The 20,790-nt window shown below is 34.6% G+C and overlaps 1 protein-coding gene across 1 annotated transcript; it reads left to right on the top strand.

Annotated features, from left to right (window-relative positions):
• The first annotated feature begins 37 nt into the window (after window positions 1–37).
• LOC144452440 (tetratricopeptide repeat protein 27-like) lies at window positions 38–19,383 on the top strand. Its single transcript, XM_078143536.1, has 22 exons — window positions 38–240; window positions 1,278–1,479; window positions 2,372–2,492; window positions 2,716–2,856; window positions 3,484–3,586; window positions 4,130–4,294; window positions 4,823–4,950; window positions 5,841–5,953; window positions 6,607–6,673; window positions 7,176–7,289; window positions 7,683–7,778; window positions 8,036–8,158; window positions 9,541–9,618; window positions 10,630–10,779; window positions 11,590–11,688; window positions 11,908–11,960; window positions 12,493–12,571; window positions 13,178–13,325; window positions 14,902–15,038; window positions 16,629–16,740; window positions 17,184–17,284; window positions 17,479–19,383. Exons 1-22 carry the CDS (start codon window positions 147–149, stop codon window positions 17,590–17,592), a joined length of 2,538 nt encoding a protein of 845 aa, XP_077999662.1. The 5' UTR covers window positions 38–146; the 3' UTR covers window positions 17,593–19,383.
• The last annotated feature ends 1,407 nt before the right edge of the window (window positions 19,384–20,790 follow it).

Here is a 20,790-nt window from a genome sequence, read left to right as displayed (position 1 = left end):
CATGCATAGTAATTAACAAATATGGCTGCGCCCTTGCGAAAGTATGGCGACGAGTGAACTAAGGTTTTAATCGACTCTTTTTAAACAAAATCAACTGATTAAGAAGTTATTATATCTATAAGTTTGTAAATTTTATTGATTAAGTCATGGAAGAAGAAGGTAGTCACGGAGTACTGCGATTACTCGAGAGTTCTCTTCTCAGATGTGAACATGTGCGCGATGATAGAGTCGCTACTTGCGGTAAGTTCTCAGCACACGAGTCATGCTGGCAGACTGAGTATTATTATTGCGGTGCATGTACATGTACTTGGTTATGATCAGTGCTTCCAATGCACGTAAAGGGACAGGTTCTGTCGATGGTTAACTTAAACTTAAAGTACACTTTGTTGTACACACCGTAGAAGTTAGAACTACAGTTATTGTGAGCTACATGTATTCAAGATTTCAAGGATGCCGGATGGTCATAAAGACATAATGACGTTATTAGGTATTTACGAATATTAAAAAAAATACCAATGCAAACACCGGTGGCAGTATTTGTTGAATATATATGAATATTGTTGAATACCTAATAACGTCATTATTTTGAATTGGCCATTAAAAAAATATTATTCATGTATTTACTTTTCACTTTTGTCCGACTTCAAGACCTTTCTTCTTAGATCTCCTGCGTCAATTAGCTGCAATAATTGTAGCAACTAATCTTGGAGGAATTATACTGTCAGTATAATTCCTCCAAGAACTAATGTAGCAACCGATTCGGGTTGAATATCGGAACGAAAAAAGGCACAAAAACAGAAGAAAAAACCCCTCAAAACCACATCAAATGCTACAATTATTGCAGCTACAGCGTCAATATGGATGTACAAATGGAGGTACAGGTAGAAAGAAATCCCATGATATACAAGTGTGTTCTTTTGTGAAATAATGATCTCAGTGAGTGATTACGAAATACATGTAATGGATGGAACACGTATAACCCCCTGGAGACTACTTATAACTGGGATTTTTTTTATAGTTAAGGACATCTACATAACCATGAATGATCATGTCCGAGGTATGATGAAGTAATAGTATAGTGTAGTGTAATTTAGTAGAAAGAGTGAGAGAAGGAGGGAATGAATGAATGAATGAATGAATGAATGAAACAACTTGATTCGTTCAATCTTCAACCATTCAACCAAATCATAGAAACATAAAAGCCAGTTGGTTTTGGTTTTTCATACACAATCCATTAAAAAAGTATAAATCTCATCTCTGTGTCTCTTACTTTGTAGGACTTCCAGGTATTCAGGATACCGTTTCCTTGGTAACAGATTTACTTGAAGGCCATTATGATTCAGTATACAGACAGACCAGTGTACAAGAGATGCTAGGACAGACAATAGATGGGAACCCAGATGTTTCCCTTCATGAATTTCTTAAGCAACAAATTGAAAACTTTATCAAAAATTCAAGTCCTGAGGAATCAGAATTAAGGTAAGGTTATGTTCTCAGCTTTCTTTAGTGTGGGGGATATTTTTATAATTATTACAGGGACACAAGCTGAGTTTATACATTTTTGGGCAAGATCGATGTTGTGTCTTTGAAAGTCACTTGTAGTATTCTCCTTACTGAAACAAACATAACTATCACTTGTGATTGACTGAACTCAAACCTGGTATTAAGGTTTAACATAAAAACAATCCGATGACGTAATTTTTAATACTTTCCAAAAAATATAGAGGAACCCATACTAGGCAATCAACTGTACTATTAAACCAGAAGGTAATTTTAATGTCATAGAAGGCATGCATTGACATTAACATTGCACTAGAATAGTTTTATTGAGGTTTTATGCCAGTGTTTTCACTTGAGTGAAGGTTTATAAATTCACCTTTTGGCCACTTTAATTTGTCATCCTTCACAGGGGGATTTGTCGTATGACAACACATACAGATACACAGTAAAATTGCCAATAGTTGCACAAATGTACAGAAACATGGAAAACTAATGGTAAAAGTTACATATGACTGATCCACAAGTCAGACACAGCAGTTCCTGATAAATTAAATCAAATTGCTGAGGGAATGTAACTGAGGGAATGTAAAGTTTATATCTATGACCCAAGGGAAACATCTCATAATATTGAGCTAAAGTGTGGGAAAAGTCATTCTTTATTTTTGTACCATTAACAATTGCTCTTTTACCATACCATAATTCCATGCTTTTACATTCAGTACCCCACATTTTATTAGTACAATTAACTGTCTGCAATTTGTTCACATTTGAAAGAAGATGAGAAAGTATGGATGATGATAAAATGATAAAATGAAGTAAAATCTACAATTATTAAAAAGTTAACCGAGTCATTTTTGTACTTGTCCAACAGACAGATCTGTGTTATGTGTGTTGGCATCACATCCCTACAACTATTTGTGCAGGCCAATTGGACAGGACCACCTGTTACACAAGACCCTGTACAGTATCTACCAGAATATTACAGAAACAAGGTTAGTTCACTGTTTTTACCCAAGTTAAGTAACAGAAAGGTGTCGATAAGATAACACTGGCATAGTTTCCCATACATTTATACCAATGTTGTTTTGGAGATGCTAGAAAAATGAGTGAATTCTACCTATTTACTGCCCTTCATTAAAATGATGCTGGCAAATGAGAGTCCTATCCAAATCTTTGTTTCTTTATCCACTAATGTCAATATTACTTCATGTACAGGGCAAAGAACTTGAAGAGTATATCAAAGACATGTTAAGTAATGAAGAAGAATCTATGTATCCATTGGTGCATCATCCTTTGTATCTTCTCTTAGGACAAATAGTTTTGGTAGAGAGTCGCCATCTCCTACCCAGCTGTAAGGTAAGTACCATTTCATATACAGTATGGCTAGGAATGTTCTTAATCATCCAGGTATGAAGTTAAAATCCTCTTTCTCTCTAGGGGGTATTTGTTTGTACACAACTAAGTACAAGTTTGGAGAAAGTAGATTACTAATGGAGTAATTATAATCTCTCCTACTGGACTTGCTGTTCTTTTGAGTGGTAAGTTTCTTGGATGCTTCTACAGGCCAACTGACTCTGCAATGATTCTCACATGACAGTTGAACTTTATCACATGTCACCAATCACCTGTCACTAGATCATCAGTTGGCCTGACACACCGCATCATCCAGAATAGGACATGAAACTGTTGCAGCTCAAATGAACAGTAAGTCCAGTAGAATAGATTGTAATTAGTTTATAAAGTCATCTATATTCAGAGTTTCCTTGCTCATATCGTGAACTATTAGAAGAGATGTCAATATACTATTATTCATTTTTATAAATGGTGATAAATATTTAAAAAAACACAATTTTGTATAATAAAAAAACACAATTTTGTATAATGTGACAATTTTGACTTTCAAATTGTATTTGATAGTATAAAGTATGTAGTATTACATTTCTGGTCATGTACACAGTGAAATGTGTTCTTTCTGACTTTCAGACTGTCATTTACTGGGCAATGAGATGTCTGTACATCAAACAGGAACTATTGGATGAAAGGTCTCCTCAAATCCATGATTTAGTAATGGAATTGATTGATCAAGGTATGTACTTGTTTTGTTAGAGTAACCCATGTCTGTCTGATGGGTGATTCAATAAGATTGTATGTGAATTAGGATCGAATGGTAATCTGCCTGATGTGAAGAAGGTGTAAACAGAGACATGCACATTGAGGCTGTAATGATGAGTGAACATGTATATGGGGAGTGATTTGTATTTTGATTTGCTGTATTTATGATTGTTGTCGATTAGATTGCCAAAAGTTGAGAGTATCTGTTAAAAATTGTAATCTAGATGGCATACTACTTTTCCATGTGGTAATAAAAGCTTCACCTACCTAGCAAGTGTATCGGATATTTCTATTTAAAATAATGATGATAAGATATTGAAAAAAATGTGCAATATAATGAAACACAGTCATGTTTAGATGAGATATAAAAAGTTAATGGATGTCCAACCAAGAATATTGATAGTTAGTGTCCATGTTGTGTAGGATATTATCACCAATTCCCTACAGTCTTCAAATGTAACCATATTCTGAGATTACCAAGACTGTATAAATCAACCACATTTTCTTCCTTTAATAGTGAAGTCCAGTGAAATTCTGACTCAAGATGACAACTTACAAAGTGTCAGAATTCAGTTCTATCTGGAATGTAGTTATATTCATGGCTACTACTACAAGTATGACAAGGCCAAACAAGATCTGTCAAATGCTAGAAATTCAGCCCAGTTAACAGCAAATCTTACAGGCAAGTATATAATATAAAGAGTTCAGGTCTTCCTTTTGTAGTTACTCTGTATCTGTTGTAGTCTGTAAGGTACACCGTGACGGGGCACCCTCACACATTGGTCAACATGAGAGAGGAGGCCGGAACAACACAATGTGTCTTACAGTCTATACATCACGGTATTCTACTTATTTTTGAAGATCTTGATGTAGGAAAATACTTGATAAAAAAGTTTAAAACTGTTATTTTTGAACATTCACTGATAAAGCAACACTTGAACATTTTCAGTTACCAGTATCCTTACCGTAAGATTTCATGTGGTTGCTATGGTAACGAGCTAAGCATGGCCAAAAAAAGTTAATGGTTCATATAATCCCTTGTAGTGTTCATGTAGTGGGTCAATTTGGTTTGAAAATCCACTATAGTTTTTAGGATAACAATACTTTGGTAAATTATTCCTGATGTGCACAATCTTTCAGTGATATCAAAACACTACGCTACAAACATTTCATAAAACTTAAAACTACAATTTGTCTTGTTTTCTCACAGGTGCTCTTGGTAAAAAGACACGATTTCAACAAAGTAATATACCCCAACTATTATTAAAAGTACAGCGAGAAGAGGGAACAGCTATGTTAGAAGATTCTGTACATTTTGACACAGATTTACTGCCAAAGGTGATCCTCTATTCAGTGTTTATACAATGAATGTAAAATTAGACCAAATAAAAAAATACTATATTTCCGATAACCCAACTGACCTTAGTTTAAGCAGCCAACCCTGAACATTTTTTTAAAATTCAAAAAAGATGGCAAAAAGGTAAAATTATGACAATTGACTTCTATTTCCCTGTAGATTTTCTTGCCAAACTACCTTTGGTTACTGTTTTTAAAATCATATTCCAGAGAGAAACAATGTCTTATCAACCTATAACGGTACAGTCTGCATATTGTATTTGTCTACTTCTGAATCACACGATTGTCTTCATTTACTTCTTTTACACCTCATCAACTGCTATGAAAGTATCATGACCAACGAGGATCTTGTCTTTGGGTCAAAAAATAAAATCCCGACCTACCAACCCTATTTTCTGAAGTCATGTTATCGGAAAAAAAACACATTTTTTTTACTTTTGCCTTAGACTACGATATAGTGATTGTAAATGTTGTTCAGTATGTACAATTTATGGCTTCCTGTCACAAAGGGATAAATGAAGTACTCATAAGAGACATGGTATCCTCTCAAATGTAATTCATTACAATTTCAAAGTATTTTTTTTTACAGTTTCATTCAATTTAATTTGTACTTCTTGTAAAAACTTGCTGAGGTGTGAAAGTAATCAAAGACTCAATCCATTTTTGTACTCGCGTAATGGTACTACTGAAAAGAAACTTTTTTAATATTCAATATCAGAATATGTAATAAAAACTATGCTTATCAAACTACATGTATGCAGAATTCATCATCATCATCATCATCATCATCATCATCATACACTGATTTAGATAAAAGTGAAACTCAAATCTGAAGCCTAACTTTGACATACATGTTATTTTCTACATTTCAGGACCTACTTCTGGACAATGATACCTTGTTAGATAAAGTACAATTTGAAGACCCTCAGAATAGTGAAGTTGTTGAATTAAGTGGTGTTGAACAGGCAGTGATTTTAGCCATGTGGTATGTATAGTATAGCATCAACACATAGTAGTGAACTTTCCTGATTATGGGAACCTTGGAAACAAATAGTATTCACGATGTGCTGTGGAGGAAATGAATAACTAACTGATCTTTTAAAAAATCTAGCATAGCACCCCCAGAGTTGGATGAAACCCTTATTCTTTACTAAATGCAGAGTGCTACTTAACTGCAATGTTGGTGTGTTGTTTGTAAATAAACATGTCTTCAACATAATCTTTTGCTGTCACTAGATTTAATAACAACTTAGGTAGTCTTTCTGATTAACAGTACCACTCAGGTAGTCTTTCTAAATTAACTGTACATTAATAACCACTTGGGTGGTCTTTCTAAATTAACAGTACATTAATAACCACTTAGGTAGTCTTTCAAAATTAACAGTACTATAATAACCACTTAAGTAGTCTTTCTAATTAACAGTATATTAATAACAACTTAGGTAGTCTTTCTAAATTAACAGTACAATAATAACCACTTAGGTAGTCTTTCTTAATAACAGTACCACTTAGGTAGTCTTTCTAAATTAACAGTACATTAATAACCACTCAGGTAGTCTTTCTTAATTAAGAGTATATTAATAACAACTTAGGTAGTCTTTCTAAATTAACTGTACAATGGTTTTTCTTTGTCTACAGTTTAGAACACAAGAGAACTCAGCCAAAACAAGAACTGCTGACAGAGGAGTTGCAGAGTTTTATTCAAGTAAGCTTAAAAAGTCTCATTTTCGTTCAAATGACACTAAACCTTTCCTGTCATTGCTTCTAACAACCCAGCATGTGAGATTTGTGTTTGATTTGTACGCCAACCTACTGACATGTAGTCTAACTTGAGACATAATTTTCCTGTAAATGTGTACTCAGTGTAAAATTCATGTCATATCCTGTTCATAACAATTTTTGTTCTGAAGTGAGTGGAAATCCTCCAAATAGTGTTGACTGGGTTTAATATGTATTAACAGATTCTCCATGATTGCTGATGTCTGAAGTCAGTGACAATTTCTGTATCCACTCAAAAATTGTGTCATCAAATTACTCATTTGCCTAAAATGTTGTGCCGTAAGGAAGTAAGGAAATTAACAAATTGTTACATGAAGTAATTATTCGTATGAAATGAATATGATGTAATGTGGACTGAGCTGTGACCTTTGACATCATGGATGTACACCTCATGCACAATCATTATATTATCAATGTTGTATCTGTAGGTAGTTTTAGCTCATCCCAAAGTGTGGTCCATACAGACTGTAGCGTTGCTAATTAGAAGTCGTCTCGAAGACCAAAGACCCAAGACAATCGAGAGGTCAATGACACAAATGCAGGTCAGAGGTCATATTTATCCTTGGAATCTGTGTCTGCAAAGACTAGATAAAGTATTACAACAACTAAAAGCAGATTTTTTTAAACTACGTATTTTAAAGACAACTTTTGTGAAAAAGATTTAGCTTTAAATTTCCACTTCTCTTGAAAACCAGCATGACTACAGAAAATATCTTGATTAGAAAATATTGACAAGTTCTATCATGGAAATTATAGATACTTTCATTTTCGTAAAGAAAACCTCTTATTTTTGTGTGCCAGTCATAAATTTTCGACAGTTTCACAAATTTAATTAAAGGAATTTGAAAATTTAATTGTGATAAAAATTATTACTTTACTGTGTTTTCTAAAGTATTTGATTTCAATGATCTCATTATGATCTTTATTTCTGACAGGTTTTAGTTGATCAGTTTAATGCAGAAGATCCTGCATCTATGAAAAGGCTATATTTATTTTATACTTCAAATCTACAACCGAAATGGATTGTTGAGGTGAGTTTTTTCATTGAGTGCAACAGTGCCCTCTGTGTTCATAATTTGAAAATTTGCCAAATCCATGCCTACTATTGGCTTAGCCCTGCTTGCACTTCACATTGATATATTTATGAGTTTCTTGATATAGTGATGTATTCATGTATTGTTTATTTGGCTTTGTGATAGGTGACATTTAACAGTAACTTGCTTTCAGGCAGATTTATTTGTAAGTTTTCAAAATGATTTGTTAAAGTACGTTTTTTTTCCCCCCACAGAGAGACTTTGCAGAGTTGCTGATAAAGATTGGAGCTGTAAAGACTGCATTGGAAGTATATCTAAGGTTACACCTATGGGAGGATGCCATAGTATGTTATCAGAAATTAGGAAGATATGAAAAGGTAATTTTCAAGGTCCTTTTCACAATAGTGGGGTTCACACTGGGACATTTAGTCATGGCCAGGCCATGGCCAGGCCCAAGTAAAGGATTAAAAAGGTAGTGTGAACAGTTCGGTCTGGACCAGGCTCAGACAAGAGTTTGCCCCAGAGTGAGGACATGGTTTAGAGTCGAACCAAAGACTGCCTTGAGCCAAAATTATCATCATGAAAGCATTTCATCTTGGCCTGTTTCCAGATGACGCCCTCAATGGTGATCTAAGCCACAAGGTTATCCTTTAAATCATCCAACAGTCTTTTTGGCTAGCCTAGCGGCAATGTGAACATGAACCAAGATTTAATCCGGGTTTAATTTGTTTACTAGGACTAGGTCATGGCCCAGATTTTAATAAATGTGAATGTAGCTACTGACAGACATATGATAAAAACTAGTAACTTAGGTATACATATACCTCAGATATGACTCTCTGCTTACAACTAGGCCCATTGTGATTAATTAGTTACAAATTACAACAAACAGTAGTATTTTGACTCAATTCAAAAATTGATAACTTTCAACAATTTAACACTTTATTGCCAGTTTTGAAACCAACATAGTTGACATACCCACCCCCAAAATTTTTTAAAAAGTTAAAAAATAGAAAAATAAAACCAGAGAATTGGGAAACTTCATTCTGTTTATTTATAGTATATAAAGATGAATGAAATTCTATATATTTATCTTTGAGTATGTGCACATACTAGAATAATGTTGTTTGTGTATGTGTACTTTATACTGGAGTGATGTTGTTTGTGTATGTGTACATACTGGAGTGATGTTGTTTGTGTATGTGTACATACTGGAGTTTTGCTTGTGTATGTGTACATACTGGAGTGATGTTGTTTGTGTATGTGTACATACTGGAGTTTTGCTTGTGTATGTGTACATATTGGGGTGATGTTGTTTATGTATGTGTACATATTGGGGTGATGTTGTTTGTGTATGACTGTGTACATACTGGAGTTTTGCTTGTGTATGTGTACATATTGGGGTGATGTTGTTTGTGTATGTGTACATATTGGGGTGATGTTGTTTGTATATGTGTACTTACTAGAGTGTTGTTTGTGTATGTGTACATATTGGGGTGATGTTGTTTGTGTATGTGTACATACTAGAGTGTTGTTTGTATATGTGTACTTACTGGAGTGATGTTGTTTGTGTATGTGCACATACTAGAGTGGTGTTGTTTGTGTATGTGCACATACTAAAGAGCATTTGTAGAAAAACACATATAAATCATAGACACATTTACAGTTTTATATGTGGTTCATTCATTCTGTGGATTACGACATTAATTTGTGATTCTGTTTTTTTAATATCAATTTTACTCTGTCATTTTTCTGACAGGCAGAGAACCTAACACGAGAACAACTGAAAATTAAAGAAACGGGTAAACTTTGGTGTATCCTTGGAGACGTAACAGAGGTAGGTACTGTACTGTGTAAGATTGATGTTTGTTTCACTGAAACTGACATGGCAATTTACTACAGAAAGCCACTTAAAGGAAACACGGGAATTAACATGTTATTACATAAACAGACTAAAGACCATTAGTTTACATTGCCTCAAGGTATACTCCTCAGTTATGGTACTTTCAAAAACACTATTTTGTTGAAAAACATGAAAGCCAATAGTGGAAAAAAAGATGAATAGTTAGAGAAAAGAACATAAATTGAATTTCTTAGTTTTTGTCGTTTTACAAAGCTATAGATTTATATTGTAGTAAGGGAGCCTTCAGTAATTACAGGAGGGGGGGGACAAGGATGACAAGCATGGTCTGTTGCATAAAATGTGACCCTCTCTCAATTGTAACGACTCTTCCTCAGTCAAAATATTTCAAAAGCATGAGTTAAAATGATGTCAGACATGAAAAGGATACTAGTCCCAGAATCAGTGTTAACGACTTGATCCCACCACTGCACTGCCATCACATGATAAATGTCATACATTTGTTTTCCACTACTACCACCACTGTGCATTTATTAATTAACTCTTGTGTGTGGATCTAATTTGCATAGCTGAAGGCCAGAACTCTGTATCCTCTTATTTTGTTAGTAGTTCTGTGTCTGTGCCTGGATTCCCCCCCCCCCCCCGTAATTAATTATTGGGTGCTCCCTAAGTTTTCAATACTGCCAGGGGAATCATCCTCAATTTCACCTGCATTTGTATAAACCAATTTGTTCAATTTACATTAGTTGCCAATGTGTATGTAGAAAACCTCAAGGGCTCAGATTGTTTATTAGCTTATAGATTAGTTGCCACAGTGCGTGTGTGCAGGAAAACTCAAGGGAGATCGTTTATTAGTTTATTAGTGGCAAGGGTGAAATATTGTACACATTAGAGAGTAGCCAAGTCATCAATATCATTCTACCCAGACACCTGATTGCACAGCATACTGTTAAACTTTCAGAGTCTTTACTTTTATACTTTTAACAGGACCACACATATTATGAGAAAGCGTGGGAAGTTTCAAACCATCGTAGTGCCAGGGCACAGCGTTCACTGGGTGTTTATTATTTCCGCAAAGAAGATTATGATAAAGCCATTGAACATCTCCAAAAGTCACTGGAAATCAACTCATTACAGGTAATACAAAGTTTACTGAAAGAAATGATTTCAAATCAGAATCTCTGAACAACTCAACTGAGTGTTCTCTGATCTGTCAGAATGACTAAGCAAAACATGATGACTAATGGTAGGTTTGTATTATTGCATAGTAAAGGTAGAACTGTTATGTTTGTCAAAGTGTTCTAATGCTAGGTTAGTATTTTCAGTGATTTCACAACATCAGTGACAGGGGGGCAGGATTTCTGTTAGACTTGCATACATTTCCATACCGTGTACCCAGGTTTTGATAGCAAACCGTGGTGGAAACGCTTGGGATGTCAAGTTGGATATGTAAAGACATGGTCCATGTGAGACTATCCCACTTCGCTGAATTAGCTAATTGCTTTATTTCACCATCCCACATCTAAAGCTTTATATGTTAACAGTTTTAAGAACTTTAATACAACCTGCGCAGTATGGCATGTCAAATATGACAGAACCGCATGACATGTGAGTGCAAGTGTGGCGGACTCGGGGTATTTGCACAATTGCTTGCAGTGTTTTCTGTGGCAGTACTTTCACGAGCATAGTGAGTGAAAGTGCAGCAGAAAACACAGCCAGCATGATTACAAGTACCTGAGTACCCACACTGGCACTCACACGGCATGGGGTTCTGTTATTATTACATATGTTTTTCAGAAACAACAAATTTCCATAAAATGACAGTACGACAGATGCGATTGTTCAGTCTATGATCTTCATTTGCATATCATTTGCATGCAGGTATGCAGTAATGTTGGCAAATCTGTAATTTTCATCTGTATGACTTTCATTGCTTTTTCTATGCAGTACAATGTATGGTTTAGATTGGGATTTGCAGCCACAGAGGCCCAGAAATATGACATCGCCATAAAAGCTTACCACAGGTGTACGTCACTAGACAGTGATGTAAGTATGACTTACCTTACCATAGACTGTGTATCTCTAGACAGTAGTGTATGACTTACCTCACCATAGACTGTGTATCACTAGACAGTGATAACAAATTAATGGTTCTAAGTTTCCGTCTGACTAGTCATCCAGACTGTTACGGTATGAGTATGAATTGAAAACATCACCAACATGTCCAATTTTTTTATTTGTTGTATGATGTCTTTGTGCCACCAGAACTTTGAAGCCTGGAACAATTTATCCAATGCATACATCAAGACAAAGCAGAAGTGAGTATAAATATATATTTATATGTATATATAGAATATGAAGAATATTTTGTTTGTCACTATATTCAAATGAATTGAGTTATAAATACCCCACTCTCGAAGCACTTTCCTAGATATGTGTTATTTTATATTGAAAACTTATTCCAGAGAGTATTGCATAAAAACATTAGATGTTAGTAATTTTTAAACTTGATATTTAGTTAGTTTTACCCAACCTTGTCTCTTTTGTACAAGATGGGTGGCAAATTACAAATGTCTGCACAACTACCTGTTTTTTGGCAAATTGTCTTACAAGTGTTTATGTGCTAAATGCAGAATATTGTCTTCAGACTGTGTAGATTGTATGTAGATTGTATGTAAGGTTTAGTTAGACATCACTAACAATAAAATTTGTAGTTGCACAACATCGAATATTTGCTAAATTAAGCTATGAAAGAATGGACTTTATCAACCGCTGGACAGACAGACAGCGCTAGAGTTTTAGGATTCAAGGACATTATTTTATCATTTCTACTTTGATGCTTTGTCACAGGATGAAAGCTTACAGAACTCTACAAGAATCATTGAAATGTAACTATGAACACTGGAAAGTATGGGAGAACTTCCTTGTTGTAAGTATCTTTTTAGTAACTTTATAAAAGAGTACTTTAAACCCAATGCTTATACAGACTTTGGTAGCTTATTAGAATTGGTTTCCAAGTTTTCTTCAGTTATTGAAGCATTCAGGAAACTGGATGATACATGTATGGTCATGCTAGTCAAACTGCTCAAAGATTTCCAATGATAGTAGCTCTCAAATATCATTCCAGACAAAAAGAGCGGATTGACATTAAAGTGGCACGAGCTGAGTTTATAAATTTGTACTCACAACAGGAAAGAGTACTTACACCAAACCTTGACCAAGTTAATTCAACATCAACGCATGCCTTCAATGGCATTGTCTGTTTGCAGTGTCGATGTCATAATAGCATTTTCCTGTATAATTTTGAGATATTTTAATTAATTAACATCATCAAACTGTGAAAATTTTGCCTAAACATCAGGTTTGAGTTCTACCAATAGTAAGTGATAGTTAAATAGGCTTCAGTCAGTAGAATACAACAAGTACCTTTTGATAGTATGCTGCAAAGCTAAACTCAGCTTATACCCCTTTAATAATGTGCAGCGGAGGATTCATTGGAATTCAAAATGAAATTATTTGTTTTGCTTTAATACAGACAAGTACGGATGTCGGCCATTTTGAAGATGTTATACGTGCTTACCACAGACTGCTTGACCTGAAACAACATTTCCATGACGAAGAAGTTTTAGAAATATTGGTCAAAGCCATTGTGCTTGGTATTGATGATGCCAATGGTCTGCCAGGTTAGTGTGTTATGTGTTTTAGCTAAGGTTTTGGAATTACAGTAAACGAGGAGAGATATCCACATAAAATTGACATAGACTACCATACCTTGTACGGTATGTTACAATCACTATGATGTAAGAATTGTTAATATATTTATTTAACCCTTTCATGACTAGAGACGAGTTTTAAATAATATGGGGACCCAATTTATATGAATATTTTCATAATTACAATAATATTACATTATTAGGAAGTAACATTTCTTTAATTCCAGTTTAAAATGAAGTTGATATATGCCAAAAACTTACATAAAACAAGAATTTTGTCCAAACAATTTTGGCGGGAATGTTTTCAGTATTGAAGGGGTTAACCACAATCATCAGTTAGCTTTTGAGATAAGAGAAAGAAAAATATTGCCACCATCCTGTTGAGTAGACATACAGAATTCAGTTGAACTGTGGTGAACCGTATCACCCCAATTACCACAGATAAAGATGGCTACAAGAAGATGTCATGTGAACTTTGACCCCAATTTAAAGCTGCCCTGTGGGGAACTACCAATAGAATGTAACAAAGAGTGTCACCTGACACCATCAAATTTCCAGTACAAATGAGCAATTATACATCGGGACGACATGAGACACCATGACATCAAATGCACTGTGTCCAATCTGCCAAGTGAACCGAGTAGCCTACAGGAACAGGTTCTCCAATATAGCAATTTCCCCTTTCTGTAGTTTTAGTAATTGGGTTGTTGAAGTGACTCAAGGGCTTTCAAGTTAGACTAGTTTGTAAGGCTGACCTTTTCCACTACTGCGTTTCTCTTGGTTATTTTGAATCAGTGTCTTGCTTACAGTAAGTCCTGAGTACATGCTAGTTCAATCTGATTAAAATTCGATGTAGCATATGGCATGATTTCTTTTTTTGCTGTAACATTTACTGTCACTTGTTCTTTTGTGAGTGCTAAGTACATATATCTGACACAATACCATAGGTTGTCTTGAGCTACACAAGAGTGCTGAGTGAATTCACTCAACTAATGAAAAAATATAATGCACCGAAACATACTGGTACTGCAGACAACGATGTTATCATTATTGCTTGGGGGTTCTCTTTCTTTCAATTTCGAAAGTTGGGTGTTATATTGCAAGACGGATTCTGGTTGGCTACTCATAAGTACGAGATTGAGTTTGGGGGAAAAACCTATGGTATTGTCAGATGTATGCAAAAAGCGCTCAGAAAAGAACAAACAACAGTAAACGTAACAGCCAAAAAGAAATCACAGCATGTTCAGTACATCGGATTTTAAACAGAGTGATGCTAGTTCAGTTCAATATCATATACTTTGAAAAGACTGGATGTCTTTGAAATTAGAATTGAACCATTTTATTAAAGGTGTCAAATCTGAACACAATGATGTTTTGATCATTTTTTCAATCTGACCATAGAGGGCACTGTTTTCATAAACACTTTGGTCAGATTCTAAAGACTTTAGGTTGATCAGGTATAGTCATGGGAAACATAGAAAAGCCCTCCTAATATGAAACTTTGAGTTGTATAACTAAAATAAACTACTATTCTCTACTATTGCAGCATCAAGACTGAAAAGTAAAGCACTTGAGTTGTTAGGACGACAGACCTCACAAGTAACCAACAATGCAAAGGTGTGGCAGGCATATGCTAATTTGCTGGGAAACTGCCAATCAGAGGATGAGACACAAAATGATAAGGTATGTCATTGGCATATGCTAATTTACTGGGAAACTGCCAATCAGAGGACTAGACACAGAATGGTAATGATAATTTGCATTATAAATATTTGTATTTATATCTCAATCAGAACCACTGATGAAAATTTGAAAGAAAATTTAATAAAATACCGCCAATGGCGTTGTAGCACAACTGTAGTTTTTAAAAATGTTTATTCATATGCTAGTCTATGCTAACAATAGGTGTTTATTTGCTGAATAACTATCCAGTTGCCTATCCAACCATGTTGCTATCTTTACGATAAATGATATCACTTGGCTGTTGCTATGGGCGTGGTCATGTTGTTAGATATATTTGCATACATTTGTGTATGTTTTTGTTCACTTGTGTATAAATTCCTGATATTGTCTTTGCAATATACGTGATCATTTGGCTGTTGCTATGGGCGTGGTCTTGTTGCTAGGAAAATTTACATACATTTTTTGAATGTTTATTCAATTGTCTATTAAACCCTGTTGTTATCTTTGTGAAATACACCACCGTTTGGCTGTTGCTATGGGCGTGGTCATGGTTACTAGGGTATTTGCATACATTTTTTGAATGTTTATTCATCTGTCTTTCTATTCCTGTTGTTATCTTTGCAATATACGTGATTATTTGGCTGTTGTTATGGGCGTCGTCTTGTTGCTATGCAAATTTACATACATTTTTTGGATGTTTATTCAATTATCTATTAAACCCTGTTGTTATCTTTGTGAAATACACCACCGTTTGGCTGTTGCTATGGGCGTGGTCATGGTTGCTAGGGTATTTGCATACATTTTTTGAATGTTTACTCACTTGCTTACCAGATGATGTTGTTATTTGACCAAAATATACTGCCATTTGGTTGTTGCTAAAGGGCGTGGTCATGGTCGCTAGGGCCAATTTTGTCAAAATGTTTTGAAGAAAATCTGCAGAATAACAGTTTCAGAAACATCTCGCCAAGTTTCAGACTAATTGACCAAGTACTTTTTGAGATATAAGTTTTTGACCAAAAATGAACATTTTTACACCTAATTTGCATATCACTCATGGAATCATGGTATGCTTAATATTTCTTCATCCATACATCCCTAGATACATTCCCATTAAATTTCAGCCCAATCTGCTCAGTAGTTTTGGAATTATAGATTTTCAACCAAAAAGACACATATTTAGCCCTAATTTGCATATCACTGATGGAAACATCCCGTCATGAACAAATCTTACTTTACACCCCCTTAAGAATGTTCCCACCAAATTTCGCACCAATCTGCCCAGTAGTTTCTGAGTTTAAGTTTTTTGACCAAAAATCACATTTTTTGACCCAAATCACACACCTGTGATGCGATCATTTTGATTTGAACAATTTCCCAACTAGACACCCAAAGTAATGGACCCACCAAATATCGTGGCAATCGGTTCAGCGGTTTTTGACTTTAAGTTGTTTACACACACACACACACACACACATCCACACACACAGACAGACAGACGCCGGGCGATCCCTATAGCACTACTGAACAAGTTCAGTTGTGCTAAAAACCTTTTCTAAATTTTTTTAAATTGTTATTATTTTCATTTTTCAGGCTCTACAATGCATGCAGAAAGCACATAGAGTTAAAATCCAATCACCAGAGTGGTTTAAAGATACAGAGGATAGCAAAGATGTACTACAAGAGTCTATCAAACTTGCTGAAGGTATGTTGGATATTTCAGGTTGTGTGTGTGTATACACGTGGTCATGTGTATGTATGTGTGGTATTGCATGTTTTCATAATATGTTGTCATGGATGTGTGTTTATGGTTGTCAGTGACTAAAAGGTTAGATCAGACACCTCTTACTTCTACAGTCTGGGTTTGAACCTACCCAGCATTTGTGTTTTTAAAAAATTAACCACATCTGTATGTAAGAAGGGTGATGCTTAGTTTCACCCTGCCAAACAATGCAGGTTTTCCCTGAGTACTCCACTTTCCTCTTGCATTAACACTGAACCCATGAGGGATGGCCCTACAGATCTACAATAAATTTTGTGGTGTCAAAATTATTGTAATTATGTCAACCGTATGTCAATGTAGTCAAAAACCTGAATCAAATATGAAATATCAGCCAATGTATGAACTTCATCCTGATCTTCCTACAGCCTACAGTCTTTGCAGTTCAAGAAAAACAAACTCTGGTGAAGCCATACAACTTCTATCATCGGGAAAACTGATGTTGAAACAAGTCATCACCAAGGTCAAGGTAAGGAACAACATAGTGTCTGGGTAACCGAGGGTCCTACAAGACACATTTGAACATTTTATGTTATTGTGTTGAAATGAAAGAATCAATGAAGAAATCGTGGATTGCAAAGAGTTGTCTCAGAAACCTGCTTTGTTAAGTCTTGAATCTTAACCTATAATAACATTGGATTTGTACTTGTATTTCATTTCCAGCAAACCCAAGAGAACACTATAAGTGGTGAAATGCCGCCTGAATTACTCGTCATCTATCAATCAGCAGAAGAACAACTCCAAAAGATTATAGAGCAAATACAACAAAAGAAATAAGAGATTGAATAATTTATAGATCATCAGTTGCTTTATTTCTAAAGTACTAGAAATCACGTCACTAAGTGACATCACATGGTACACACACAGTGACACACACATTGAAAAGTACACTCTACAAATCTCAGTATGGGATTCTGACAATACAACAGTACGTCATCATGAAATATTTATAAACATTAACTGTGTTGTTCTCTGTGTGAAATTATTAATGTATATGTTTACACACTAAATTACTACATTTGTTGGAACAGTCTTGCATTTCATACTATCAGATATATACAACTCTAGGGTCATATAAACATATTACAACTCTAGGGTCGTATAAACATATTACAACTCTAGGGTCGTATAAACAATGTGGTACAACTCTAGGGTAGTATAAACATTACGTTGTGACTCTAGGGTCATATGAACATATTACAACCCTAGGGTAGTGTTGTATATAAAACACTGTATTATGTACATTTCATCAGCAGGTTGACAAATTAAAATGAAGGCATTTAGTGGAGCTTTCCTTCAACTTCAAAGTGAAACAAACCATTTATAATAGTATGCAACCATTGGTAAATTATACCTCAATCTACTGGTATCTGATCAATATCTTTTAAATCCCTATGGTGTCTATTTTCTACTAGTTTAGGATCAATGCAGTTCCTTAATGAAATGTACACAATGCAATGTTCACAGAAGCCTAGACTTATATAGTTCCTGAATGGTTACAGTCCTTGGGCAAGATTTGAACTGCCAATCCAGCTATACATAAATGGGGACCTGGTAGGATAGAGGTTGCTATGTTAAGGGTTTTATTAAATCTTTTGCATGTAATAGAGGCATCAGGGCTTTTGCACTACTCTGGGAGAATAAAGGAATGTTGTATCATCACAGATCCATGCCAGATGTAATAACTGTATAGTGTTTTGACTACAAAAGGTATTACTGTAAGCCTAGACATTTTCGCCACTAGAAAATTTTGCGATTTCACAGTCTTCAGCTTGTTCTCAAAGACTAACTTTTACTAATGTCACAAGACTGGTATATTGCATTCATGTACAAGAAGGCATTTTAGCCACTACATATTTTCACATTTTTGTTTTCCAGCAAAATAAGTGAAAGTAAGTCTTCACTGAAAATGTCCAGGTTTACAGTATCTTTTGTATATAAAATGACAATGTATCTGATACAATGAAATGTAACACTCTTCTCCCCCCCCCCCAAAAAAAAAAAAAATGTTTCTCAAAAGTCACTAAAGAATACATTACACATATAAGAACCACAGTAAATGGTTTCATCAAGTTTTCCCAGATTGTCTTAGATTTTTCAACCCAAAAAAAAAGACTTCTGTGATTTGTAATCAGTTGATCAGTCCTTTAAAGCTGCACTATCTGTAACAGGAGTATTATTTTTTAATCAGAAAACCAACAATATATTCACCAAAAATTGTTAAAATACCAAAAATTAGACATTGTACATGTTGATTAGAGGTTGGTTATATCCATAAGTTGTACAGTAACAGGTTGAAATCGTGATCCCATTGGGTCACTGATTTTTGGGTGTGGACCTAAAAATCAATTTGATTGGATTTATTGTACCGTATTACCAGTATGTGTATAGCTACACAATATATTTATCCATAGGTGAATCAGTAGGGTGTACAATATTACGAGTAAGTCAATATATCTTACAAAAGTTTTTTTTTTTAAATGGCTCAGTTGCAGCTAGTGTAGCTTTAAATACTGCAAATAGAATCAGAAGTCTAATATCAGAAACTCATGGTTAGGCTGCATGTATAACTTGGTATATCAGTTCATTAAAATTTATTCTATCCCACTGACTTGATTGTCTATTTAAATGTGTACTGTTTACATTGTCAGAACATCACACTCGCTGTAGTAGAGCATCCCAGATATGAAACGAATTTTTGCAATATCTTATATACATAAGTGATACTGTCTCTTTGGAAGCAAGACATGGGTTATCTTGTCCTGGTTGTAGAAATTAGGAGGATTTCAACATACTGGAAATTGAGGCAATGTCTCTTATAAACTGTCTACACAGAATATAGCATTGTAATATCGCTACTTCAGTATGTTTGTGTATGAGGATTGTATAGGTACTCTGTCCAATGTAAGGAAGAAGGGCAGATTACATCAATATCAAAAGGTACAAACTAAAAAATGTCAGTCTTAATGTATGCCAGCACACGTAGTAAGTGATTGCAATGATAGTAGATTATGGACAATTTGATCGTGATGATGCAAATAATTCCAATGATGGTTAACAACTTTGGGGACACTTTGTCTTTGAACTGTCCTGTTATTAACTGGATTTTGGAACAAAGTATCCTGCAAATGACAAAAAATAATAATAATTGTGTTTTCGATAACATCATGGCATCAGAAAATGGGTAGGTAGGTCAGGATTTTAATTTATTTTTTTAATCTTTACCTTTTCAATTGTTTTTATTTTTGAAAAAATATTGCTTCTACTCAAAAACAAACAAAATGTCAGTCAGAATATCCATCCCTTGTGTGAGAGAGAGAGAAAACACATACATGAAGGACAAGAAGACAAAATATTTTTAACTTTGTTTTACATTGTAAATGTTTAGATTCGGCAGCTTAAACGATCAGGTTATCGGAAACACATAATGTTTTTTTTATTTTGCCTTTAGAAGAGATTGACAAATAGGGACATAATAATAACTATTGCCACTTATATCTATGGCTATTCTAGAATGAACACATTGGGTTAATGACTAAAGGGTAATCTAACTTGCTCGTTTACTCATTTTTGAGGGTAAAACATCGGAATTCAGAACTACAAACAAATAACATTTAAAAAAAAATAATACACAACCAAACAATTTTGAACAAGTATTGCAGACATTGTTCTCGACTTGAGCAAATGTTGAAAAATTGCATTTTTTTAAAGATTTGATGTGGAAATAATAAATTAGGTAAATTAAAAGTACAGTCATAAATGAATATATCAACAGCACTTCATGCACATTTAACGTTGAAGAATAATAACAACATAATGAATATCAGAAGAAAAAAAGACAAAAAAGGTTTAATAGCTTTATATTTTATCATGTTTATATGAGTTTTGTGAGAATGAATGTTCATATGGACTCTAGGATCATACATAGTAATGATTTTCTACTCAGCCCTGAGAGAAGCAAGTCCCAAATTTTCG

Source organism: Glandiceps talaboti, chromosome 2 (genome assembly GCF_964340395.1).
Source record: "Glandiceps talaboti chromosome 2, keGlaTala1.1, whole genome shotgun sequence".
Taxonomy (NCBI): domain Eukaryota; kingdom Metazoa; phylum Hemichordata; class Enteropneusta; family Spengelidae; genus Glandiceps; species Glandiceps talaboti.
Note: the sequence above shows the minus strand (reverse complement) of the source record. Positions and strands in the feature narration are given on the sequence as shown.